The 27,294-nt window shown below is 41.7% G+C and overlaps 1 protein-coding gene across 1 annotated transcript in view; it reads left to right on the forward strand.

The window, feature by feature from the left end:
- ADAMTSL1 (ADAMTS like 1) overlaps positions 1-26,949 on the forward strand; it is a 518,348-nt gene extending 491,399 nt beyond the window's left edge. Inside the window, 6 exon segments of the mRNA XM_068422922.1 lie at positions 16,210-16,410; positions 17,470-17,650; positions 20,275-20,482; positions 23,929-24,038; positions 25,036-25,256; positions 26,843-26,949. Coding sequence (XP_068279023.1) covers positions 16,210-16,410; positions 17,470-17,650; positions 20,275-20,482; positions 23,929-24,038; positions 25,036-25,256; positions 26,843-26,949 — 1,028 coding nt within the window.
- Positions 26,950-27,294: the final 345 nt, after the last annotated feature.

The following is a 27,294-nucleotide window of genomic DNA, read 5'->3' on the forward strand; positions in this document are numbered from 1 at the left end:
TTCCAAAAAGAGGTCTTTAGTAGTTGTAGGGATTTTTTTATTGTTTGAAAGCAGTAATTGTACCACAAAGGGTGTTCTGCACTGCCTGTATATAAGCACCTCTAAATTAATTTCATTTGGCCATGTCACCCTGTACCCTGCCGTTCTACTTCAGGGGCAGGGAAACTCCATGAGTCTTAATAGCAAAATAGCAAGCCAGTTTCATACTTGAGGCAATTCCCTCAACTTCACTGAAGTTTTACTGACCTGAATTTGAGGCATGTATTATTAAAACCTAAGGAAACCTCCTGAGAGATTTTTTTCTAATGAAAAATCAGCATGGAATGGGCTATCCGACCAATTAGAAAGCTGCAGTCCTGCGTGCTGCTTCATGTTGTATCACTGAAACAAATACACAAAGCATTCAGCTTCCATGTATGTTACTTAAATGTCATTTGTGCTTGTACCAAAGAATTTGGATTCATCCACTATGAGAATACCCATTACTGAGAAAAAAAGAAAAAGGACTTACTCCTCAAATTTTTTTTAATCTACATCTAGTTTACTCTGTACACTAATATCATTATGAGTTCCTAGAAAAGACTCTGTATTTACTCCCAAGTTTAGTCTCCCCACAGTCTTCCAGTGCAGTGGTTAAGTTTATCATGGACTACTGTGATACCTTCATAATCAACCTTTGCTTGAAATATTGCTACATGGGAAAGAAAATCTGCATATGTTTCTAAGCACCAGCTGCTAAGACAAATTTGGGAACAACTTGTGAACTTGTAAACCTGTGACCCATGTCTGTGTCCCCTGTCCACAACATCCCTTACAAGCTGTCCAGTAATGCTTTCTATTCTGCCACTCAGCCAACTGACTTTATTCCTTTCAGGTCTTTCATCATTCATTATGCTGGGGTGTTCACTCTACATACTCTGGATGCCCCATATAAGAACTTTAGGTATAAAAATTACTATGTATAGGGTCCCTTGTCTGTGCTACTGCTGACAGGCATCAGCATCTCTTGGGACTCAGAAGGCATTGAATTAGACCTGATATTTGAAAATCTAAGAGAAGGAAAATAGGACATGTGCAAAGGAACAGGCTGAAATGCGAAGAAAAGGAGTGATAAGTAAGCTTTGGGGAAACTATATTTTAAAGGAGTTAAAAGACACCAAAGATGAAAAATTATGTTAGAAACCTGGATTAATTCAGGTATGGCTTTGCCAGGGTTTAAGAAAAATGGGAATCAAAACTTCATTAAACACTGTTTTTGTGCCTTGAAAAAAAAACCAGAATATTTTAGCACAGCAACAGAAGATTTGGACAGTGAGTTGGATTGACAGCTGGATGCATGGCAGAGTTCAGAGGGTTGTGATCAGCGGTGCTGAGTCTGGTTGGAGGCCTGTAGCTAGCAGTGTTCCCCAGGGGTCAGTACTGGGACCAGTCTTGTTCAACTTATTCATCAATGACCCGGATGAAGGGGCAGAGTGTACCCTCAGCAAGTTTGCTGATGACACAAAACTGGGAGCAGTGGCTGGTACACCAGAAGGCTGTGCTGCCATTAGCGAGACCTGGGCAGGCTGGAGAGTTCAGCAGAGAGGAACCTAATGAAGTTCAACAAAGGCAAGTGTAGGGTCCTGCACCTAGGCAGGAATAACCCTATGCACCAGTATAGGCTGGGAGTTGACCTGCTGGAAAGCAGCTCTGCAGAGAAGGACCTGGGAGTTCTGGTGGCTAACAAGTTCACCATGAGCCAGCAATGTGCCCTTGTGGCCAAAAAGGCCAGTGGTATCCTGGGATGCATTAGGAAGAGAGTGGCCAGCAGGTCGAGTGAGGATATCGTCCCCTCTACACTGCCCTGGTGAGGCCACACCTGGAGTACTGTGTCCAGTTCTGGGCCCCCCAGTTCAAGAAAGACAAGGAACTACTGGAGAGATTCCAGTGAAGGGCTACACAGATGATAAGAGAACTGGAGCATCTCTCTTATGAGGAGAGGCTGAAGGAGCTGGGTCTGTTTAGCCTGGAGAAGAGAAGACTGAGGGGGGATCTTATCAATATTTTAAAATACCTTAGGGGTGGGTGTCAAGAGGATGGGGCCAGGCTCTTCTCAGTGGTGCCCAGTGACAGGACAAGGGGCAAGGGGCACAAACTGAAACATGGGAAGTTCCATCTGCATATGAGGAAAATCTTCTTTACTTTGAGGGTGACAGAGCACTGGAACAGGCTGCCCAGAGAGGTTGTGGAGTCTCCTTCTCTGGAGATACTCAAAACCAGACTGGATGCAACCCTGTGCAACATGCTGTAGGTGAACCTGCTTTAGCAGGGGGTTGGACTAGACAATCTCCAGAGGTCCCTTCCAATCCTTACCATTCTGTGATTAAAGTTGCAAATGAGAATTTGTTTGGAAATTAACAACTGTATAAAATATAACAACAATTAACAAGCTGAGTTGAAAGGAGAGAACTGGAGCCTCCAGATTATCATACATGCTAAGCACTTTCTTTTTCAAAGTGAAATTGTGCAAAGCTTCCACCATCATTTGAACCATTTGAAACAAAGAACTTGCTCTCTGGCATCAGCTCCTATGCGTTACTTCTACATAAATTTCAGGGTGTTTGCAGGTCAGGGCCATAACACAAATATCTGGTTTGGAGGTCTTCTCATTGTTAAGGGTTGTTCAGCAATTGTTTGCATGCCTTCAATACAGAAGTAGAGGAAAAGATCTGTTGAAGAACCATGCCCTGCCCAATGGAGTCAGCAACCCTCCCATTAAGATCTAATGTAAAATACCATTTTGCATGAGCTTACAGGAACATTTTTCTTATATACTTCTTACTTTTATGAATAAAGTGTTGAGATTTCAGTTAGCTTTCTAGGCCCAACTCATCATCCAGTTATAGAGCATGATGTAGATAGTGGCTTACACAGATGGATGCTTATCCTGCTCCTTCGCAACTGTTGGAAGTATGTTTAGAGTACTGCAGTCCTCCGCAGCCCTCACGTTCATTGGCAGGTTGTGTAGTAGACACTTCTGTGTTATCTGCAGATCACACATCTGAAGGACAGAACTTCCCTCAAAGCAGAAGCTAGAGCACCCATGAGCTTGGGAATATTTCTGGATTTTATAATAGCACAAACTGACAATCACAAACTGATGAGCAACAGACTGTCATGTACTTTCTGATGTGCTTGGTTCATGGCAGGCATACAAGGAGACTTTATATCATACAAAACATAGAACAGAGTAAATTTCTGAAGTGACACCAATTTGTATTTCATTGGAAAGCTTTCACTAGACCTTAATCTTATTAAAGTTTCTGTCTTTGAGACTTTTTCAATTCTGAATACAGTTTTCCTGAATGTTGGTAGTGGAAGTATTATAAGAAACTCTGCCCTTTTGCTCAGAAATTCCTTTGTTTGTCACCTAATAAGAACTTCGGGGTTTAGCACTATTCATGACCATTTGAATTCTATAAGCCCTGATTACTTTGTGAAATTATCTTTTTGAATTAAAGAAACATCATAAATTCATGTATTTTCAGTAGAGTTTCCTTATCTATGTGTCACAGTTAAAGGCTGGGCCAGCTATTAAACAGGTGGCAGATGCTCTCTATTAACCCTCCTCCCCCCACCAGAAGGGGAAGGAAAAGAGGAAAGGGAGAGAGACTTATGGGTTGTAAAGTTAAAACAGTTTTAATTAACTATAATAATGAAAATTAGTATAATAATAATAATAGAAATAATTAAATATATACAAATATATACAAACCCAAGACCGAGCTCCCCCGATCTCGGTCACGTCACCACCGGCACTGCAGGGCAGGTTCCGGGAAGGCCCAGGCTGGGCCCAGCAACGAACGGGAGCTGGATTCAGGGATGCACGGATCGGGATCGGGGGCAGCAGGAAAACGGACAGAGTCCTGTTTGGACACCGGCCATACCAGAAGGGGAAGGAGTGAGACCCTCGTGATCCCCCCGCTTTGTACTGAGAATGACGTGTATGGGACGGAATACCTTCGTTGGTCAATTTTGGGTCACCTGTCCTGTCTGCTCCTCCCTGGAGGTGCGACCCTTCTCCGGCTCTACACTCGTAAGCAGTGAGGAATTTAGCAGTGATCTTGGTTTCTCTGAGAGTAAGTACAGCAAGAGCCTTTCTGCATAACATCCTTACTGGTGCCTCAGTGATAACTACAAACTTCGAGCGTTATCAGTCCTGGAAGCAGACACTGTCTGCAAAACATGCAGTTAGTTTCAGAAAGTGCAGTTGTTTAGAAGAGACTTAGCTGAAAGTAAAAATCACTGAAAGGAAAATTGGTTCTGTTTTAGGCCAAACCAGAACACTATGCTACCAGTATCACTGAATTTTTTTACACAGCTCTCTGGACACATTTACATGGATCTTGAGCTTTGTAAATGTTAATTTTGGCAAAACTCAGGTTGTAGGACCCGGTGTTCCTGACTTCTAACACTCCTGCAGAAAAGGCTTTGGGCCTATCAAGAATATCTGTTTTAATTTGGGTTCAAGCTTGTTGTTTCCTGTCTTTGAAGACATTTCCGTGAGAGTCTGAGGATCTTACAAATCTTGGTGGGGATTCACTGTAATTTCTCAAATTTATTGTGACCTTATTGTAAACCTCAGCAGACTTGTCAAAAGATACAAGATATGGTATAAAAATGTCTCCTTACAGAAGAATACTGTATTTATTGCAGTCATGTGGCAGAATGAAAGCTGAAGCTTTAATGACTTTGACTCATATACGTGAATTATATTTAAGTGAGGATTCTTGCAGGAACATTGGAAGGTAGGTCAGAAATGAATACTTCTAGGAATAGAGAAATGTAGGAGTACCTATAAAATGTCACAGTGAAGGAAAAAATGTTGGAAGAGAATGTACTTTGCTTGTAAGAGCACAGTGTTTCTTGGCATCTGTTGCTTTGTTTAAATATTTTGTTGCAGATGAGCTCTTTGAGTTGCACAGAAAATGTCTGTGAACACATACGATTAATTTTTCCCCAAAGCTTCAGTTTCATGTCCCACATGTTTTCAGAAATCTCCATCACATGTGATGATTCCTGAAAACATAATGTGCACTTGAGGATATGCGTATTGAAAGAAGGGGGTTTGCCACATTGCCCATTGTATATAATTAAATAAAGGTTTTGGACTGCATTTATGAGGCAGCCAAGGGAAGGGATGCATCTTTATTTTGGAATGCAACACAGACTCATGAATTTAAAGAGAAATGGGAGCATAAACAGTTAAGATAGCTAGGATCTGAAAAGAACAGAAAATCTAGCTCTTAGTTGGCACAGTGCAAGACTTAAGCAATGTCTTTAAAAAGAGAAGACATCCAAGAAAAATTAAATATTGAGATAATGGTAGCTAGTCCATATGTTCTGTATAGCTGCAATGTATAACTTTAAGGCTCACTGTATCCTGATCACATTTTGGAAAAAAAAAAAAAGGCAGCAATTTTTTTTCATTGAAAGAGGAGATGCCATCATTATGTGAGTTCTTGGCCTTTATTCTGTTTTTATTTCTTTGGGTGAAATGAACACAAGGCAAATCCTGGAGCATAATGGTTATTCCAGGGAATATGAAGATATGAGTGAACCTATGGGGCAAAGCCTAGGCAACTATTGGAATCTGTTTCCCATCCCCTTTTATCTCTCGAACTACATGTTCTCCAGTCTGTTCACTGGGAATCTGCTGTTTTCCCCAGCTTAGGACATCTATCTAATTTTGTGTATTTAGCAAAAAAAAAAGTCATCCCTATTTGTAGGAAATACTGAAAATAACAGTAAAGTTAGATGATAAAGTGTACTTTTTTATGACCAGAAAGGTACAGTCAATTGTAAAAAAAGGAAATACTGCTGCTCCACATTTATTGTGTTCTCCCTGATGACTTCCATATCAAATTTACTCACTTCACAAGTCAGAACAAAATTTTACTAACTGCCAGCACTGCAAACGCAGTCCTAGAAAGCAGATTTCTTCATGTTTTTGTACATTATCCCCCATGACCACAGAGTTAGAGCAGCTTAGCTGCCAATTTCACTGCTGCTTCAGAAGATGAAGAGCTGGACTACAAATTCCTATTCTGCAAACACCTATGCTATTTAGCAATGAAGCTGTTTTTAAAACAAAGCAATAACAAAAACCTTTCACTTAAAAGATGCAAAGGATTCCCCTTACCAAAAACAGTATTTCTCTCTCATTTTTCTTTTGCTGGCAATAGTATATCCCCCTCATTTTCCAGTAGAGTCACTTAGGTGCCCAGAAGAGGCCCCAGAAAGCAGAATGGAAAAATATAATTATGGCATCCACCTTGCTTGCAATGGCCAGTCTTTTGAGTATGAGTAAATTACTTGTTCTGAAAGGGCCGACTGCATTAGAGCCAAGGCCTGAAGTTCAGAGAGTTTTCAGTCTTTTTTTTTTTTTCCAAGGGGACCATTTCAAGTCTGTAGCTAGTATTTGCCTACCTGCAGATTTAAGGGTTACCTAGATGTGGCACTGAACAGAAAAATTAACCTAGAACTTTTTGAATGTTCTGGGGTGCATTGTAGTAAGTCAAATGCTGTGCCGCTGACTGCTTTAGGAGAAGAAACAGATCATATAGACAAACTGATGCCATGATGAGGACCAAACTCTTTCAGCCGAGCCAGAGAAGTTAGTGCTGCAATTGCTTGCTATGTATCTTGCTTTTGAGCTGTAACATCTGTAAACATAGGATGGATACTTGTTCAAAATCAGTGTGAAAAGCAATAAATAATCCAGATGAATACAACTGATCTCACCAGAACAAATCTCTTGCAATGTTTGGTGATATGTTCAAGAGCAAGAGCAGATCTTCTTGAAGCATAAGAAGTTTTCCTTTACTCCCTTTTGCCTTTCCCCTCTGCTGCATTAAAATTGGAAGCAGAAATACAAAATACAAAATAATTTACAATCTGCATAGAGTCAGCAAAGAGAAAACTCATGATTAAACCAATGTCTGTGATTCCCTAAGGAAAAAGAAAGCTGCAGAAATTGTGCAGTAGGAGTCAGATAAAATCATGACTATCTGAGAAGTTATTTTGCACAACATCTTTTTTTTCTCCTCACTCTCTGCAATAAATTGGACATCATGTTTGGAAAATAGTTCTAATGTTAAAGAATATTTTTTCAGCAACTTTATTTTACACTAATAATATTTCTGCTGTGATGAGGATAAAGCACCAGGTGCATTCATGGGATAATCTGTGCTGTTAATTATGTTTTCCATTCCCTTCCATTTTTGCCTTGGTGAAAATTCTGCCTTGTCACACTATTTATGAGAATTCACATGTAAGTGGTAATTCTCTACAAAGATGAGAATTAAAATTAATATCAAGAGTATGCTATTATCATTGCAATTAATTCCCAATCAGACTCTATCACATTGATTACATTCTAAATATTGTATAAAGTTCATACAGCATCGCAGTATCTTCATTCTACATCAGACTACACTAGCATTTCATTGAAATGTGTGGCTTTTCATTTGCATATGCATACTGTGTACATTTCAGTGTATACAGTACATGATGATACCTCTGCTTGGTCGAACATTTTGACCACACTGATATAGTTGGATTTTTCTAGGCAATTAGACCCTAGTCCTGCCGCTGCCAAACTCTGAAAGCAGAGTCAAAAGAGCAAGGTCCTCAAGGCAATCTGCTGCCTTGGGTTTTTTTCCTGCCTGCTGTTTGGTGCCATGAATGAGCTAATCTGAGAACCACTGATCTACAGCAGTGGTCCAAAATGCTGCCACATAAAATAATATCACTGGCCTCTAGGGCAACATCTGTTTAATTTTGGTTTTGTGGTAAGAGCTCCAGCCCTTGAACTTGTGTCTCTAAGCTTTTCCTGGATCACTAGCCTAGATTCTGTTCTAACACAGATATAAATGACACAGAGCTCCACTGAGGCAAGTTATGGTGAAAAACTAGGGTTATCAGACTTGCCACAGGTACCCCAGTCTGGAGACCTGTCATTCTGCCAGCTCTTTCACATAAAAGATCTTTTAGCCTCTTGCACAACTTAAGCTTTGCTCTAGAATAAGTGTTAAGGGAGTTTTCAACACTCTGGAATTTCTGACCTGTTGCCTAAAGGACTAATCAATTCTAAGTTTTGAAGCACCCTTTCCCCCCATATTGGTTCTCAAAACCTCTCCCAAACAGCTAAAGCACTTTGTTAATAGGACAGAAGTTACAGCCTCTCTAGAGCAAGTAGCACTGGCTTTCCTGCAGCTTTCTGCCCTCCACCTCCCCTGCTCTGCATTTGTTATTTTCCTTGTGCCACAGAAGTTTCTTGAGCTGCTAATGTCTCAGGATTTAGCAGGTTTATATTGGCCTAAGAAATACAGGAAGGCTTCTATAGCAGCACCTTTGCAACTTGGGCTGGTAATCGCATTATGTGCAAGCTCTTGCTCTGTCTTGTGTTGAGTCCTTGTGCTGTATTGTTGTTCAGTGCTTCCTCCATGTGCCTCTTTTGAGTGTTATTTTTCCCCCATAAATGTACAGTTAACCTGGAGCTGTAGCAATGGTGCAGAAGTTTATACTGAAGGGTACTCCTTTTCCATCTTTGTCATGCACTGAATAAACTCATCAGAGTTAGCTCAGGAGGTCATTTCAGCATGCTGTACCCATTCTCGTAAGCTTTGGTTTCATGATTTGCCATTAGTGATTGTTTTCAGTTCAATCCTTATTAATACAAGATTCTGAGTGTATAGGATTCCTGTTGTCAGAGCTTGAAAATTCCCTTGCTTTTTTAATGGGCCCACCATGTAGCTGTATATTTGGGAACATTTTTTACAACCTCTGTGGGACCAGGAATGGGCCTAACTCAATTTTTGTGGAATACAGTGTAAATTTACAATGCTATGTAAATGATATCTAATAACAACAACATGCGTGGCATTGGGTAACCAGTTTAGGTGTTTTGAGAACTTTTTAAAAACCATGTCATATGCTAGGTATAGTAAGCTTCAACTGCTCCTTTGGAGCCATAAATAGTTATTTAAAATACCTTCTTCTTTTAAAATGCTACTGTCACAAGCTGAATTGGCCTGTTTCAAGAATTCCTAAATACGTAGCTTTCCTTGTCTATCATAAATTCATGTTCATTTGACCTCCTTTAAACTATTAAAAATAAAGGTTATACTTACATTAAAATTAATTCTTTCTTTTGGGGTTTTTCAGGATCACATTACCTTTTATAAGTTTTATTTCATTAAGTGTATGAAAGCACTGAGAAGTAATTTGCATAACACCCTGAGTTAAGTGTCTGTTTAAATTTACACTTTGTACTATATTGAAAAATCTTTCCCCATAAGACAAACTGTAAAGACTTGCCTCAGTTTTGCCACTTCAGCAAAACAGGTTTTACATACGTATGACTTTCAGACACGATCTTACCTACCTTCGTTTGGTTTGATAGCATTTTAAAAAGTTGAATACATCCTGTCAAATTTTCTTCTTTATGTTAGATACAGGATGGAATTAAATTTAACTCTGTTTTAGTTTAATATGCATTTCTTATTTCAGTCACCTAAGGAGCAAATCGGGTATGACAGGAAATTGGGGAAGTATTTCTCTGTGCCAGTCTGATCTCACCTACATAGCGTGAACACAGTAGCACAGTGTGAACTACAACATAGTAGTTCAGCACCAAGCTTGTATGTATTCAGATCAATCTGTGGCTTCTCTACACTTTTTCCCAAGCATTTTGTTCTTCAGTTCATCCTTAATCTTGTTTCTGTTTTGAAAGTATACTTTAACTCTTTGAATATAGAGATTAGAGTGGAAATACTGTCAGGTTTCAAATCCTGTAGCTGCATTATATTTACCACTTTGACACAGTGTATTGTGACTTTTCTCTCAGAGTTCAGTAAAATATATACAGAATCACAGAAAGTTTTTTTAGCTTGCTTTATTTCAGTTTTAATATAATTTATAATTCTGCTGCCAATTCCCTTCTTTCCTCCTTTGCCAAGCATTTCAGATGGCAGTCAGCAATCATCTTTCATCTCCCAATTTTATGTTTGGATAGGTACATGTCTGTGACTTGCAGAGGCAGGGCAATAGGCCTCCTGGTTTTTAAGTCTAGCTGAAGTTTTCTGTGAACTTTCTGTGCTACATTTATTGTACTTTGTGATGTCCTGAAGCGCTGTCACGGTTTAAGGCTGGGCCAGCTATTAAACAGGTGGCAGATGCTCTCTATTAACCCTCCTCCCCCCACCAGAAGGGGAAGGAAAAGAGAAAAGGGAGAGAGACTTACGGGTTGGAAAGTTAAAACAGTTTTAATGAACTATAATAATGAAAACGAGTATAATAATAATAACAGAAATAATCAAGTATATACAAACCCAAGACCGAGCTCCCCCGATCTCGGTCACGTCACCACCGGCACTGCAGGGCAGGCTCCGGGAAGGCCCAGGCTGGGCCCAGCAACGGACGGGAGCTGGATTCAGGGATGCACAGATCGGGTTCGGGGGCAGCAGGAAAACGGACAGAGTCCTCTTTGGACACTGGCCATACCAGAAAGAGAGCGAGACCCTCGTGATCCCCCTGCTTTATACTGAGAATGACGTGTATGGGACGGAATACCTTCGTTGGTCAATTTTGGGTCACCTGTCCTGTCTGCTCCTCCCTGGAGGTGCGACCCTTCTCCAGCTCTACACTCGTAAGCAGTGAGGAATTTAGCAGTGACCTTGGTTTCTCTAAGGATAAGTACAGCAAGAGCCCTTCTGCATAACATCCTTATCAGTGCCTCAGTGATGACTATAAACGTGGAGCATTATCAGTCCTGGAAGCAGACACTGTCTGCAAAACATGCAGTTAGTTTCAGAAAGTGCAGTTACTTAGAAGAGACTTAGCTGAAAGTAAAAATCACTGAAAGGAAAATTGGCCTGGTTTAGGCCAAACCAGGACAGACAAGCAGTCCCTAACCAAGTGGGATTCTTACTTTTTTTCAAGTTCAGGCTTTTTTTTTTTTGTTGATTCAAAGTATTTTGAACTAATGCAGCACAAACATTTGTCTATTTTGCAAGTAGTGATCACTGATGAATAGCAAGGGTGTAAAAATGAACTTTAAGGTACAAGCATGGAGCTGAACATTGATACAAATGGATCCAAGCTGCATACCACAACGTGTGTTTATATCCAGGCTATGCCACCTAGACCTATCTCTTAAGTAGGAAATAATTTCCAAAGACGAAAGTGTTGGCCTGAGACTAAGAAGGCAAGAGTCTGATTTCCACCTCCACTGCTGGCACATGGCTCAGCCTCAGGTAAGACAGCATCCACATCCATGTTCCTTGGTTAGCTGCTGGGAGAATGGAAAAGGTGAGCTCACCTCCCACAGCACAGAAGCTTCAGGGCTGCAGTTGGAAAACCAAGGACTTTGTTGAGCTCAGACTGTAGGACTGTTTTGTTTAAAGAAATTTCAAAGAAACTGCCTCATCTTGACCTGAAGTCTTCACTCAGATTCCATCTTTCATAAGTATTAGAAATACTGCCTGGGATTAATCAGCAGGTCAATAGTAAATTAGAGAGCTGTTTGTTAGACAAATATGAATGCATTAAAATAATCTATATTTTAAGATAGACAGCCTTTTTAAAGGCAATGCTGTATTTTTTTTTACTTGTATTACAAACTGTATTTAGTACTTGCAAAATTTGTTTGATGTTTTCATCATTGCTTCCCACACAGTTCTGCTGATTTAAGGTATCAGGCTGCTAAAAAAAGGAATCCTAAAATCGATAGCCTTTGCGCTTGTTTTTTCTGTCATGCAAATCTACAAGTGAAAAAAACTGATGCATGCTTTGTATTTTGTTCTCTTAGCATTAGCACAGCAGCCCAGAGTCTTTCTGCAGCTACAGTCATACAGAAAATGTTGCAGAGGTATAATGGGGAGCTGAATTTGGCCTGCATTGTGCATTTATTCTTTCCTCTCAAGAAATTACTAGAACTGTTGTGAAATATTGGTCTTCCCTCTCCAAATACACCCTTGTTATCCTTGAAATATTAACATTTTCCCTACTGAAAGATGTAATTTGTATTAGATTTTTGTTTGTGTCTCCAGCTTTTGTACATCAGTGACTCATCCTGGCTTTGAATGAATTCAGAGTCACAGTAGACTTTAGAAGGGAGGCTGAAGGCAGTATTTTCTTTCTCTACTTAAGAAGGACTGAAGGAGAAGGGCTTTCTCATGCCAGCAATTTCACTGCTCAGAAACAGTCCCAAAAAAATGTTCCCTCCTTGCCTTCCCAAGGGATCTGATGCACTAAAGCTCTGCAATAGCTGTGCTGTCTGGAAACAAAGCCAGTTTTTCCTTTTCAGGCATTACAGGGACAGGTGTTGAGCTTTGGAAGGATAAAGCAGTCAATGTCCACAGGGATGGGAGGAAATAGAGAATAAGTGTCGGTGATCTGCATTAAATGGTATTAAAATTATTCCTGGGAGATGAGAAGGCGATATTAATGCAACATGGTTTTTTATTGTACTCTGGTTCTCACTTAATACGCATAAACATTATCCCACAGCTTATGTATCCATACACATGAGAAACGTGTAGGAAATGTCACTTGTGAAATGTGATTGATGCTTGTTCTGCATACACAAATGAGGAGTATCTATTACATATGAGTCTTACAGGTGTTAGTAAAGTTTTATTGTTAAATGTTAAAAAAAGTAATAATTACTCACTGGTAGAACATATCTAGGGAATAACATTTGGGATTCCCCCCCCATATTATCGATTACTGGCTGTTCCTTTAGCTGATATTTTACATATACATTTTGGAAGAAGAAATAATACATAAGGCAAGTAAAATAGTCAGTACTAGGAAGACTACATTGTTTTGCCTGACAATAACATTTTTAAAAAAAAACAGGCATGAACTAGGACTACTTGCACACTGAAGTCAGTTTCAGTTCCTCAGTGTTTAGCATCAAACTGACCTTTCTGCTTTCTTCATTTATCTTGTTCAGTGTGTTTGCAAATGCAAATGGTAAAACTAAGCTCACAGCATGTCTTTGTCAATTGTCACAGCTATATGCTGACCTGTGGAAATCCGTGCAATTATCTTAAAAGACAAGCAGACTATAAAAAATTGGAATACTGTAGGCAAAAGTCGTACAGCCACTCACTGTTAAGTTTGTCCATTTCCTGGATAATCCTTTGTTTTCCATTGGTTTTAACTTAGGCAGCCTTAAACCTGTGAGACTGAAGTCTTTCATGTCCCTCATTTACTTGAGAATGAGTATCTTGGAAATTGGATGAGTTGTTTTTCAGCACAAGAGTGGGAAAAAACACGTCAGTACTCAGGTCAAAAGGAGTAACATAAAATGAAGCACAGCAGGAATAAATAGAGGGCTTACAGAAATAGGAAAAAGGACTCAGAATCAAAGAAAGCTGTGTCTTGTTGGGAAGTGAGCACTGGGGAGAAAACTGCCAAGGGTAAAACTGCATTAGAACTTGCTGAAGAAATTAAAACAAATAGCAAAGATTCTTTACCCTTATAAATAAAAGTGAAAAAAAGGGAAGAGGAGAGACCACTGTGAGCAGTGTGCACTCTCTCATTCTGCCTTTTTCTTCCCTTTTTTCCTTCTTTTTTAATATTTACCTGCATTAACGAGTTCTTTGCCAGTGAAACATTGTCATTGCAACTGCAGAGCCTATTGTGTCACCCACCTATCGCCAGGGAGCCCTTGCTCTCTGTAATACCCATTTCACACAGAATGAACCGGTCCTGAAGGGCAGCTTCATCCAGCCCACACCCTTTTGCGCTGTGGATGCAGGCAGGGCTTGCCAGCAACATGGGACACAGGAAAGACCCATGTGGCCACTGCATCAGTGAGAGGCCCAGTATTTATCCCCCCACGCATCAGGTGGAGTCTCCCCCGTGCCTGGATCTACTTCTCAGCATGAAAATGGCTGGGATGTGCCACCCGTCACCACTGGCTTTTTCCATCTTGTATGAGTTCTGCTTTGTGTGAGCAAGAAAGCTTCAGTTCTCATGGGCAAGGCAGCATCTTCTGCCATAGGCATAGCGTAATTGGAGGTATGATTAGTGGCAAAAGCAGATAAGTAAAGACTACAGTAGCCCAGTCCCTCGTGTCACTTTAGGGGTGTCACCAAAGTCCAAAGAAGGTCAGTAAGGGTTCCTAAACAAAGTAATGTGCTCGTCAATCAAAATGACATGGAGATGACATATCAGCTGATGGAATTATTCCTTCATCTTAGAACAGTCTTCCACCTTTTAGTATTTTAAATTTGTACTCTTCCTTTTTTTATCCCATTCATTTTGAACAGTGCTAGTGTGAATGTTCATGTATATATGTTATGTTTGTTTATATAGTACACTTCTTTCAGGAGATTTTGTATACAATAAAGTCATTCATTACACATACATACCAATATAAACAAAACAGTGTAAAGCTGCAGTATAACAAACTAACAATCAGTGTAGATTGCATTCACAAAAACTTCACCAAACCTTTCATGTATCAGTGAGATGCATGGAAATGCAGGAATAGTCTAAGCCACAACCAGTCCAAGCAATACATGCCATCCCTTGTGCTTGGCTTTTCTGGCTCCCACCCCCTGCAGTTGGTGCGGATGTGTTGCATCATGGAAACTGCCTAGTTCTTTCTTTTTCCCCAGGAAATATGTAAGGCAACTTAGCTATCTTTCCCAGGATATGCAAGTCCCACAAATCTGCAATTTGTCATGAAACTGGCAAAGCAGGCAGCTGGTATGAGGACCACCACTCAGTTCAACAGGCAAAGAATTCACTGGGCATCACTCCATGGGCACACCCGTACAGTGCTTCAGAATAGCAGGTTTTTTTCAGTTGCTGGTTTTGGTTGTGTCACGGTTTAAAGCTGGGCTGGCTATTCAACGGATGGCAGATGCTCTCTATTAACCCTTTCCTTCCCCAGAAAGAGAAGGAAAAGAGAGAAGGGAGAGAGACTTACAGGTTGGAAAGTTAAAACAGTTTTAATAAACAATAACAATGAAAAAGAGTATAATAATAATAATAATAAAAAAATAAAAATACACAAATATATACAAACCCAAGATCAAGCTCTCCCGATGTCAGCCATGTCACCTCCGGCACTGCAGGGCAGGCCCCAGGAAGGTCCAGGCTGGGCCCAGCGACGGTCGAGAGCTGGATTCAGGAACGCATGGATCGGGATCGGGGGCAGCAGGAAAACGGAGAGAGTCCTCTTCGGATGCCAGCCATAAAAGAAGAGAGGGCGACACTGATGATCGCTGAACTTTAAACTGACATGTATGGGATGGAATACTTCATTAGTCAATTTTAGGTCACCTGTCCTGTCTGCTACTCACTGGAGGTGCAACCCTTCTCCGGCTCTTCACTTGTAATCAGTGAGGAATTTAGCAGTGACCTTGGTTTCTCTAGGAATAAGTACAAGCGGGAGCCTTTCTGCATAACATCCCTACAGTTACCTCAGTGATAACTATAAACTTGGAGCTTTATCAATCCTAAGAAGCGGAGACTGTCTGCAAAACATGCAGTTAGCTTCAGAAAGTGCAGTTACTTAGAAGAAGCTTAGCTGAAAGAAAAAATCACTGACAGGAGAATTGGTTCTGTCCTAGTCTAAACTGGGACAGGTTGGTTGTTGCTTCAAGAATGGCCCATTGCTGTGACAGAAAGACTCAATTTTATCTCTTTGTTTTTTTCAACAGTTTTTTGTGTAACAAAAAATTTGTGTAAACTTTTGTGTAACAAAAACTTCTGATTTTTAATATAAAAAACAAGAGAGGAAGGTGACCCTGTGGTTTCAATGGGAGGTTTGGAGACCAGGTTCTTTCTGTATTGCTTGTTCAACCGTGCTCCTTGAGCTTTTGCTAGATGTGTAACCTCCCTGTCCCACTCTCCTCAATATTAAAATGAGGATGATCCAAAATAATGGGAACGTTAGGAGGCTTGATATAAATATTTCCAAACTGATCTGAGATTTTCATATGGCCAATTGACTGGGTTTTGGATAATTTTTTTCAGCTGATGAGAAGGTATTCATTACAACAGTATTCCTATTTTTCATTACGAGAAAATGAGGAGGAAATGGGATGGAATCGACCTTTTCGCCTAATTTTGACCACTTCAAAGCATGTAATTTTGCAGCAAGTTCAGTACTCCGCAGCTTTCTTTCATGTCCCTGTTTTTTAGGTTGTGCTGTGGATGGTCATCCAACCCCGAATATCACCTGGCTTTACTCTGGTGAGCCTCTCAGTCTGCAGCATCGCCTCCTGGCAGCAGGCCAGATTCTTCAGATACTCAACATCAGTGATGCTCCTGATGGTGAATTCAGCTGCCTTGCTCAGAATGAGGCTGGCTCACTCACACAAAAAACGTCCCTAGCTATACAAGGTAACTTTCCTGTTTCAATCCTGCTGCCCAGTGAAGCTCTTGCCGTGGACTTCACTGCACTGCCTTTCTCATCCTGGATTTCTCCTCTATGAAGCCCAGACTGTCATGTGCAGCAGAAAATAGATGTTTTGGTGTTTTACTGCGATGGATATAGATTTGCAGGACTACCAGGTACCTTGCAGTGTCTTAGGTTTTACTTTACCAAAATGACACCTGATATTTCTGGCCTGCTGAGCGTAAAACACACCTTACTGATTCAAGCTGTACTTATGCTTTTTGAGTCTGGACAATTTTCTTGTCCAGAAATTCAATACAGAAGTGTCACAGTTTGAACCCCTAAAATTAGAAGCCCCTCTGTTAATCTGCTAGAGTCAGTGTTTCACAGTCTCTTCTTGCTTGAAAACCCTTCACTTTTAAAAATGCTGCAACTGTTGTATTTACCCTAGAAATAAGCTGAAGGTAATAAAGCCACAGAACAGAGCACTGCGGATGGGTTGAACAGAATACGCAGTTTTCATTGCACCAATTGTCAGGGACGGAGTGGAGAAGAATTTAGTGTTTCCTTAAATTTTGCCATAAAATTTTAAGTGTGTTGCAACTCCCCCATTCATCTTCAGGATGGATGATCTGTATGATCTGTCTGGTGAGAAATACACTGTTGTAAGATCATAGAATCATTGATACTGCTGGTAAGTGCAGTTAACCACATTTTCACTAAATCACACCCCTTTAAAAATATAGATGCAATGTCCTACATCACTGGCATTTGGCTTCACTTAACTGCTCTACCATGTCATTCACTTTCCATGCCTGACGCTTCTAAGAACCAAAAAACTGCATTTGTTACACCAAAGACAGTCAGTGGCTTACATGAGCTGGAATCCTGTTCCATCTCTTTGTTCATTGTCTGGTGCCTTGTAGGCCTAGGTAGTTCCCCTTCACATGAGACACCAAGTCCAAATATTTCATCCTGGAGAACATCTCTGACTCTTACTTTTCTGAAGGTCTCCTGCTGGCACTTTTTGAGTGTTAATGTGTCTCTCCCATGCTTTTTGGCAGAATACCAGTGGTCAGTGGACAAGCTGATGGCTTGTTCGGCTTCTTGCGGCCACAAAGGGGTGCAGCTGCCCCAGCTAAGGTGCTTACTGGATGGGGACGAAGTCAACATATCTCACTGCAAAGAGAAGCCCAAGCCAGCCCTGCAGCCCATCACATGCAACAGGAGAGACTGCCCTTCACGGTTTGTCTGTCTCATGTTAATATGTCATACATGCTTTTAAGATGTGCTTGAAGAGTTCTGTGCACTGGACATCATGCCATTGCAGCCTCCCTGGTGCCTGTCTGGAGAAAAGTCATGGCTAGGAGGGAATTTATGAGTGCTTAACCTAGACAGCTGGGAATTTGTAGCAAGATTTGTGGGAAACATTGACAGTACGTGGTAGAAAGAAAGTTTACTCCTTCAGTAATTAGGTTAGAAAATAATAGAGAGGCTATTGTCTGCTCTTTATTAGCAAAGTTCACAGCTTGAGTTGTCTTGGGTGATTCCAGCCTCACCCTATATTGGATGTAAATATCATGCCGGTTCTGAACTCTGTACATACGGAAATTTCGTCACCCAAGAACTGTAGGGTCGTATCTTTTTTGTGTTCCGCATGGCTTCATATAAGTTTATCCCAACAATATAACAGACAAGAAGGTGGGTCTAGCAGACTTTTGGGGTTTTATTCTGAGTTCCTGTGTTGCCTGAACATCAATACGGGCAGGACTGTAGCTGCAGCTGCAAAGAATTCCCTTAGCAGAGTGGAAATCTTTTGTAAAATGGGCACATCCCATCAGATCTACACAGTATGAAGGAGGGCCTCCTTTTGGAGATTGTTAGCTTGTGGTTTCCTTGCAATTGTGACTCACTGCCCCTGTAATCCCTTTTTTTTTTCAGTTACTGTTAAACTCAATGGAGCAAGGACAGCTTGAAAGATTTCTGACTACACTTAGGTCTTCCTCTGCTGCTTCCTCCCCACACAAAACACTTTTCTGCTTTGACAACCTTTGGTGCAAAGAATACATACCGAGTGCCTATCCAGACTGTCAACATAGTGTTATACTCCCTCCTTGTTAAAAATGTCCTACTTCTGCAATAACTGGCTCAGCTGTGATGTGTAAACATATTTTCCATATTTTTCTGGGTTTTTACTCACTCATCTCCCTTATTTCCACCATGGACATGGTGTGTTTCAGTACACAAGCACTTAAAAGTAGTCAGGATGTCAAGAGATATTTCGTACAACTTCCCTCATTCAACAGTGATTTGGGACTTGTATTAAAAAAGAGAGTCTAAGCTGAGTCAAAGAGAGGTGCTAAGCAACCTGATGAGAAGTAAGCGGCCAGATTTATCACTCTTGCTGTTTCTTGGGTATATGGCCAGGTTCTGTTTAATTACCTTTTAAAATATATTTCTAATCCTCTTTGCAGGCAAATTTTTTCTGAGTTGCCAGCTGAGTTGTAAGAAGGAAACCAAAAGAGATTTGCTGAAATATGAAACATGCTCATTAGCAGAAGTTTTCCTTGGTGATGGCAGTAAATTCTGTGGGAATGGTTTATGTCTTTTTATATATTTAAACTGTAATGCAACCCACAATCCACCCTCAGGTCCTGAGCAACTGCTGAGATGTAAGCTTGGAAATACAAGTTGATTGAAATGCAGAGCAGATCTTTACGAGAGGTGCAGAAACGTCAAATTCAACCTCACCAAACTGCATGAAAAAAAGTAGCAGTGTTTTTGTTTTCTTTGTTGGGAGTGTGTTTGTTTATATACTTGTTTCTGTGACCCTGAGAGTTAATCACCTGCAGAAGACTGAGGAATAGCAATGGATGCGTCTACATGGGACTGGAGAATGCTTATTGCCCATTTTGTAAAGTAATCGTAAACACTGATAGTGAGGAACATGGTAGGCACTATTTTCCTTCCAATAAAACACAAATCCTGATGAGTATACTGAAACTTAATGAAGCAAACTGCTGACTTGACCATAAAACTCTTCAGGAAACTAGTAATCAGTCTCATCCTTCCTGTTCCTACCTACCTTCTTCCCAAGCCTGATTGTATGAGTGTCTCACTTAATGATCCTTAAAGGACAAAAAATGCTTTGTCCATCTTGTTAAGAGTTTGGACATGGACTATTATTTTCTGTTGTTACAGGCTTTTTACTAGTTAGACCGGATTTTTTAAGCCCTCATGTATGGTCTGAGCTCAAGAGGAAAGAAGAAAGGTGTCCTTTGTCCCTGGGCTGATTATGCACTGGCCCCATCATCCCTGAGCAACCTTCAGGCTTTTCTGGATTATCCCAGCTGTCAGGGGCATAACAGAGCAGGCAGACACCAGCAGGACCCAGCAGGCTTATGGCTATTCTGTCAGCAGCAGGTTCAAAGTAGCCTGTGAGCTACTCTAGCAAATTTATGGAGATAGTTTTCCCTACTAAGGGGTGTAAATGGGCTAGTCATTGCTGGCGTTGTGACTGTAGCCTGTGACCGAGGCCTCCATGCCCGACTGCTGTGCCTGGGCTAGAAATATTTACTAAGCCCCTAAAAACAGCCTTAAGGGCTAGAAAATGAATTCTGGGCCCAAAGAGCCTTGAGAAAGATAATATAGTGAAAAAATGCGCTCTTTTCTCAGCTTTTATCCTCTGAGCAGTTTTCAGTGACTACTATGGGAGGCTGAGGCACTCAGCACCTTCCAGCATCACACCCTAAATGAACCAAGCCATTGTTGCCTTCCTTTGGTCCAATACATAAAGATCTGTTGACACCAGTGTTCCTGCAGATGGTGGCACGTATCTGCTCCCTGACCTGTTCGCCTTTCTCCCACAGATGGATGGTAACGTCATGGTCTCCTTGCACACAGAACTGCGGTGGAGGCATCCAGATGCGGCGAGTGACATGTCAGCGCCTGACAGCGAAAGGAAGCTCTGTCCCAATGTCGAATGAGGCTTGTGCCCAGGTGTCCAAGCGCCCTGTGGACACACAGAACTGTAATAGGCAGCCCTGTGTTGAGTGGGTGGCCTCCTCCTGGGGTCAGGTAAGGAACAAGCCAGTAGTCGAAGGACAGCCTCATAGTGTGGGCTAGAAAAAAGCAATAGAAAATGACAGGAGTCATTTTGCACCCTGGTATCTTTAGGTTATGGCCTGCAGGCTTTTGCGGAGGCAACTAATTTGCTCAGCTCTTTCAATTCTATATTTGATGCACTGCATGCTTGGATTTCTGTAGCTTCCCATGATCCCTAGAAATGCTGCTTGTGAACAGGACTTTTACTGCAGACTCCTGTATCGTTCCCAGTGGAAAGGCTGCAGCTCCTCTTTATAGTGACAGGTGACACATCTGGGAAATAGCCTTCTCCAAGTCTTAATTCCTTTTACCACCCAGTGAGTGTGTTTCAGTTTTGGCTGGCAGGAGTCAGGACTGATGATTGTGATAGGTTTGGCAGCAGGGGCGGGATTGTACAATAACCCAGTTTTACAAAGGTGCTGATGTTGCCTGAGAACACCAAAAAGTAAGAGCTTTCTTGATTTGCTTCATGAAGAAAAGCAGAATGGAGACTCCTTATTGCAGTCTACAACTACTTGAAGGGAGGTTGTAGTGGAGTGGGAGTCAGCCTCTTCTCCCAGGCAACTAGCGATAGGACAAGAGGACACAGCCTCAAGCTTCGCCAGGGGAGGTTCACGTTGGACATTAGGAAGAATTTCTTTTCAGAAAGGGTTATTGGACATTGGAATGGGCTGCCCAGGGAGGTGGTGGAGTCACCATCTCTGGATGTGTTTAAGAAAAGACTGGACATGGCACTTAGTGCCATGGTCTAGTTGACATGGCGGTGTCAGGGCAACAGTTGGACTCGATGATCCCAGAGGTCTCTTCCAACCTGATTGATTCTGTGATTCTGTGAAAAACATTTTCAGACTACTTGCTGTTTTGCAGATCTTCAAATTGTCTCATTGCAGCTTCATACAATGATCAGATGTTAAAAAGCTTCACTCTTAAATACCAAATGTTCCAAGTATATAGAATTAAATTGCTTTATTGTGGGAATCCACAGAAGAGTTTTGTCTTTGCCTCTCTATGAGCTATGAGATTTCCTGAAAAGACACTTGTCAATATTGTCAGTTATAACCTGGGACCACTCGTTACTATGTGCTTTCCTCCCTCTTCTCTCCACTCCAGCTTGACTGAGCCATATGTGAGGTTGACGAGTTCACTACAGTCCAGACTTAGGGCTAGAAATTCACAGATTTTAGCCTAAAGATCTCCAGAGTGGTGATTCACATGGCGGTATATCATTCCAAGGTGAATGAAAGACAGGGTTAAAACCACAGAGGCCAATTTTGCTAGAGGTTAAAGCCAGATACCAATACTACTTTAGCATCACTTTTCATAAAATAAACATTTTGAAAGGGAAAAAGAAAAAGCAGTTTGACAAAACCAAAGTAGTCATACATCTAATCGAAATTATGAGGCAGGTAAAGGTATAGAAGTGAGGCTTCTTACCATGCAAGAAGAGGCTAAGAAAACAGTTACCCAGATTAATAACTATCAGTCTTGACATATAGTGAGCTATCATGAAATATTTTGCCTCCTTTTCTAATTAGTGTGTGGTAAGTCAGTTTGAAAAGAATGGCAAATGCCATCTCATTGTATTAGAGGTTAGAGTAATATGATAGTTTGTTACTAATAACCGCATGCATTCTGTATTTGTTTGGGGTAATACGCACAATACATTGTGCTGCATCAGGTTTTTTTACCATGTTGGTAGTAAAAAGTGTCTTTAGCTACTAGAAGTTGTTATTGTTCATTACTTGAAAACAACTGCATTTAACTCTCACCTGTGTATTTTTGAAATTTCTTTCATGAAAGGTGATTGAGTTATTGTATTACATCTATGAGTAAAGGTTGGAATTATCCTTTTATATGAAAGAATAAAATTTTCATTACCTTTGGAATTCCAGGTAAGGGACTGGATTACCTTTTCAAAAAGTCAATTACCTGATCCTTATTTTGTAGATCATTATGGGCTATATTGTTCCCCGTGACATCATACGCAGCTGAAACAATCAGAGGTCTGAATCAATTTGTTACACCTAATCTCTGTGCATTATAATATAATATTTCTTCTACCTAGCTTAAAAAAAAATCAAGTCCCACATGACTCTATACAGCTTAGTCTCCAAGCCAGAAAACTGTTATCTAATTACAGTTAGGAACATATTGCTGGCTCAGTGGCTCAGTGGATCAATGACCTTCTCAGTAGTATCATGGGGTATCAGGTCCCTGTTGCCCAGATGTAGTGACAAACTTTCCCAACTCACACAGAAAATAAGCAGACTAACTACTCTACATCCACCTCTAGGAATTCCTTTCCTTTATTTAATGTTAGTGGCATTTTGATCTCCACTATGTAATCTCACAGCATTTTAAAACTAGCAACTCAGACTTGCTGGTGATGAGGCCTGCTAGCCCCTGCAGATATCACAGAAGTGCTCCACATACTCCAAAAAGAATGACATTTCCATCCACCTTGCTCAATGAGGGGGTTACCTGGGAGCAACTGGAAACGTGACAGTCACTGCTTCGCTCTCCCAGTTGTCAGGGAGGGAAGAAATAGCAGCAGGAAGGGAGTATTATGTGAGGCGTGCATGGTAGTGTGAAATAAGGCTCCTGGTGATGGTGGGGTGGAGGGGATAGAGGGATTGGTCAGCAGTCCTCCCCTGGCAAAAATTCCTCCCTCACACTAAGGTCCCTTTCTTCAACCCTCAATCTGTTCTTGAATATAATTTCCAGATACTTAGAAAAACAAACTGTTTCTTAACAGTTGATACAGTTCTAAAAGAACACAAATACATGCTTTATACCTATAGTTAATTACGATTTAATCAAAGGAGAGGATTAGAAGAGTTAAACAGTAAGCATATGATTGGTAAGATTGAATATGTTAGGATAACCTCAGTATTGGAGCAAGCTTGCAGATCTGCTGTGTTCATCATGCTTGCTGCTTTTGTTTATTGTCCTGCAATGTTTTTAAATTATTAAATGTAGTGGAAAATGTTCTTGGTTCAATGTGTTCTTGGTTATTAACTGTTTGGCCATAAATTGTGATAGTACAAGCTGCAAAATGCACAAAAAAAAAAAAAAAAGGAATGTATTGAGATTTCCTGTATGGATCATAGGCTCTGGGCTAATGACACGAGAGCATTTTATTTGCCCTAACAGATGTATTTAAGATTGAACCATTGAAGAGCAGAGGTAATAAATCTACAGAGCAGATATAGAAATGCAGTTTTAATGCTGCTGGAGGAGAGAGAGGTAGGGCAGAAGATGACTGCGCGCTCAGCCTTCAAAGCCTGCAGAGCTGCAGGAAGTGCTTGACAGCTCAACAGTCACTGCACAGCAGTATGCACTTTATTCACCAGCAGTCTTAGAAAAGGGGAACGTGTCCTGTCTTTTACCTCCCTTAAGTGATTTTTCTGTGTTCACAGTGTAAGGGGCCTTGCATTGGACCACGACTAGCTGTACAGCACAGACAGGTATTTTGCCAGACCAAAGATGGGACTTCTGTGTCATCAGATCAATGCAGTGCCTTACCAAGGTAGGACAGGAACCTCTTATGTCTGAAACCACCACCCTTTGCAGAGATGTTGAATGGACTGGTGACTTAACTGACAACTTTTGTGTTTCCCCTATGTAACAAAGAGGTCATGCTGCAACCCATACAGACACGTGGTACAAATCCCACCAGGCTTAAGCCTAGGCTTCACTATTTATTCCTATGAGCCCCCCCCAAAAAAAACACTAGATATCCAACAACTGGAAAGTCTTCTAGGCATGCCAAATCCTGACTGAAAGGCTGTGCTGTCTCTTCTTAAGCTGCCAGTCTCCTTCTCTCTTACTTAAACACAAGCTCCAACTAGAGAAAAAAAAGGGACTCCACAGCTTTTGTTCTCCTGCAGATAAACTACACTGTCAATATTGTAAAGACATATTTACTTTACATGAGACTTAGGTATGTAAATCATGTCTGATCATGACTGAAAATGAATATAATGGGCTCCTCAGCTCTCACTCATGTATTTTCATTATCTGTGTGACTAACAGGTGGGAACCAAGTGTGCCTATGCATCTGCTGTGAGACTGTATTGAAGGGAAAAGGAGGGTTTCAGAGAATCGGTTTCGTTCCCACTGGCTGTAAAGCCGTAAGAAAGTTACAAAGCCCTGCTGGGTCTTACTGGCTGTCGCTTCACTCACTGCATCTTTTCAGTTGACCTCTGGTTTGGCACTTCACGAAGAGGACATTTCGGCCAAATCCTCAAAGCATTCAAATGGTCATTTAGCTTGAGTAGTGCTATGCCAGCGTGCACGTGCTGAGGGTCTGGCCCTTGAGTGCAGTTACAAACTGCCTTTCAGTGCACTGGAGTTACCCCTACTTGCACCCATTGAAGACCTGACCCACATGGTACTCTGAGCGAATTAAATTTGGGATATGCAAGGCCTGCTGTCCCCACAGCTTGCATGACACCTAGAGCAGCGTGCACTTGCTCCCTGGGCAGCATGGTGACAGGTCACCCCTCCCTCCCTCCTGCCTGCAGGCCTTTGAGCACCCAGAACTGCTGGACTGATGTCTGCGGCGTGCACTGGAGGGTCAGCCTGTGGACTGTCTGCACAGCTACGTGCGGAAACTACGGCTTCCAGTCCCGGCACGTGGACTGCATGCACATGCGCACCAACAAGCCCGTGCTGGATCATCACTGCTCCTGGAGGCCACGGCCAGCGAACTGGCAGCGCTGCAACATCACCCCCTGTGAAAACGGTACGTTGCAGAGGAGAGGGGAGGCAGTGCGGCGCGAGGGGAGGAAAGAAGGCAGAGCCATCTCTCAGAAATGCAGCACTCGACCTTGCAGCTGGGCGTCCTGGGGAACCTCCAGCCTGAACACGTGCAAAATGCGGTGTCCAAAACTCAGCACCCCAGGGGGAATGGTGCCCGTTGCAGTTTGCTGGCAGTGGTGTTAGTGCTGGTGTCCCCTTGCTAGCAGCATGTGAAATGCCGGGTACAGTCTTAACTTTCTATTAATGGTACAGACAGAAAGAAAAAACACGAGTCATAGACTGCTGGCTACAGTTAAAATACAGTAAGTCTAAATCTAGTGGGTAGGTTGATGATGGGAATTCCTAGAGGGGAGGCTGTTGCTTTCAGGCACCAAGCAACTAATTGGGTGTGCCAAAGGAGTAGAAAAGTTACAAATATTAAAAAAAAAAAAAAAACAGATTATATGCCTCTGTGGAAACGATGCCCCACTATGGCAATGTCCCCTTGGGAAACACTAGGCAGCACAAGTTTAAATCACTACCTTTTCATTTGCCCTGGCTCCCACTTCACGCCTGATTTTGATGAGCAGATCCCATCCTCTAGCATGCAAGCCAGTTGGTGTGCAATCATCGCAGAAGCAGCAGCAGAACCTCCCTGCTCTTGCCTATGGCCATGCCAGCTCTGACACTCCCTCTCAGTAAAGGCAAAGTGGACTTCACACATCCAAACCCATGAGCTGAATTTGAGGTGCCCTAACGGAAGTTGAAGGGTCGAAGGAGCTTCGAGGTACCAAGCAAGACCTTTGCTATCCCTCCAGTCTCTTCCTGCTATATAAAAATGTCTCATACCTAGACAACAGTGGAGTTATTTGGCACAGACGTTACTGGAGAGGCCTGTACAACTGCTCTGTGATGATCTCCTTTCCAGCCTTAGCATGGGAAGTGGGTGTCCCTCAGGCAACAACACACCCAAAGTCTTGCAGGGATACTGCACAGTTTTCCAGTCTGGAGCTCAAAAGCAGGAGGCTGCGGGCCTTAAAACCCATCCAAATTATACCAGGACCTAAGTCCTAGGGGAGTTCAAAAAGTGTCTTCACATCTTCCCCCCAGACTGCATTCTGAAACACATGTGAAAAGCACAACACAACACCCGGTCAGCTGGGGTGGGACTCCCACACACCGTTTCTTCAACTGCAAAAGGTTGGCCACGGTGCCTTTAAGCTACTCTGTTAAAATAAGTTTCCAGTTTTATTTACTACTTTATCTTTGGTTTAACAACTGTTATGAAACTCCTAGTGCATCCCTAAACTGCTGGTAGATGACAAATTGACAGAGTGTTGGAGCAGCCTTAGAAGCCCTCTCTCTAGTCTCTGAAAGCAAAGGCTGCCCACCACATTCTCCTTTGCGCCTTTGGCTGCTTGAAGTTCCCGCTCACTCTTTTCAGCAAGTCAAGCTCACGCTCATAGTGAGACCTCCCAACACAAAGCTGTTTTGGTCTCTCTCTTGGCCACCCCATGAAATGTTCTCAGGTAAGAAATCCTTCTTTCATTGCTTCAACACCATTTCTCCTTTTTGTTTTCCCTTCGGCAGTGGAGTGCAGAGACACCACAAGGTACTGTGAGAAAGTCAAGCAGCTCAAACTCTGCCAGCTCACCCAGTTCAAGTCACGCTGCTGTGGCACTTGTGGAAAAGCTTGAAGACAAAAGCAATGAAAATGGAGGAACAAGGGGATCACAGCCTTTGCTTCACTGAGGCAAGGACTTTTACAGAAAATATAAATGGAATGGAATTCTTTTTTTCATTTTATTTATTTATTTCCCTTTTTTTTAAAAAAAAAAGAAAACCTTTTACCAAATCTTTGTTGTAAAGCAACTTGACAAGTTTTCCCCTCTATGAATCTGGGAGACAGAATGCAACAAAACATGGTCATGACAGTAGACCACAAAGAGTCAGGGAGCCCCATGGCGCCAGTAATGAGCCTGAGAGGAGTGGGGCTGCCCCGTAATCCATGTACATGCCCAGGGATACAACAACAGACAGAT

Source organism: Nyctibius grandis, chromosome Z (genome assembly GCF_013368605.1).
Source record: "Nyctibius grandis isolate bNycGra1 chromosome Z, bNycGra1.pri, whole genome shotgun sequence".
NCBI lineage: Eukaryota > Metazoa > Chordata > Aves > Nyctibiiformes > Nyctibiidae > Nyctibius > Nyctibius grandis.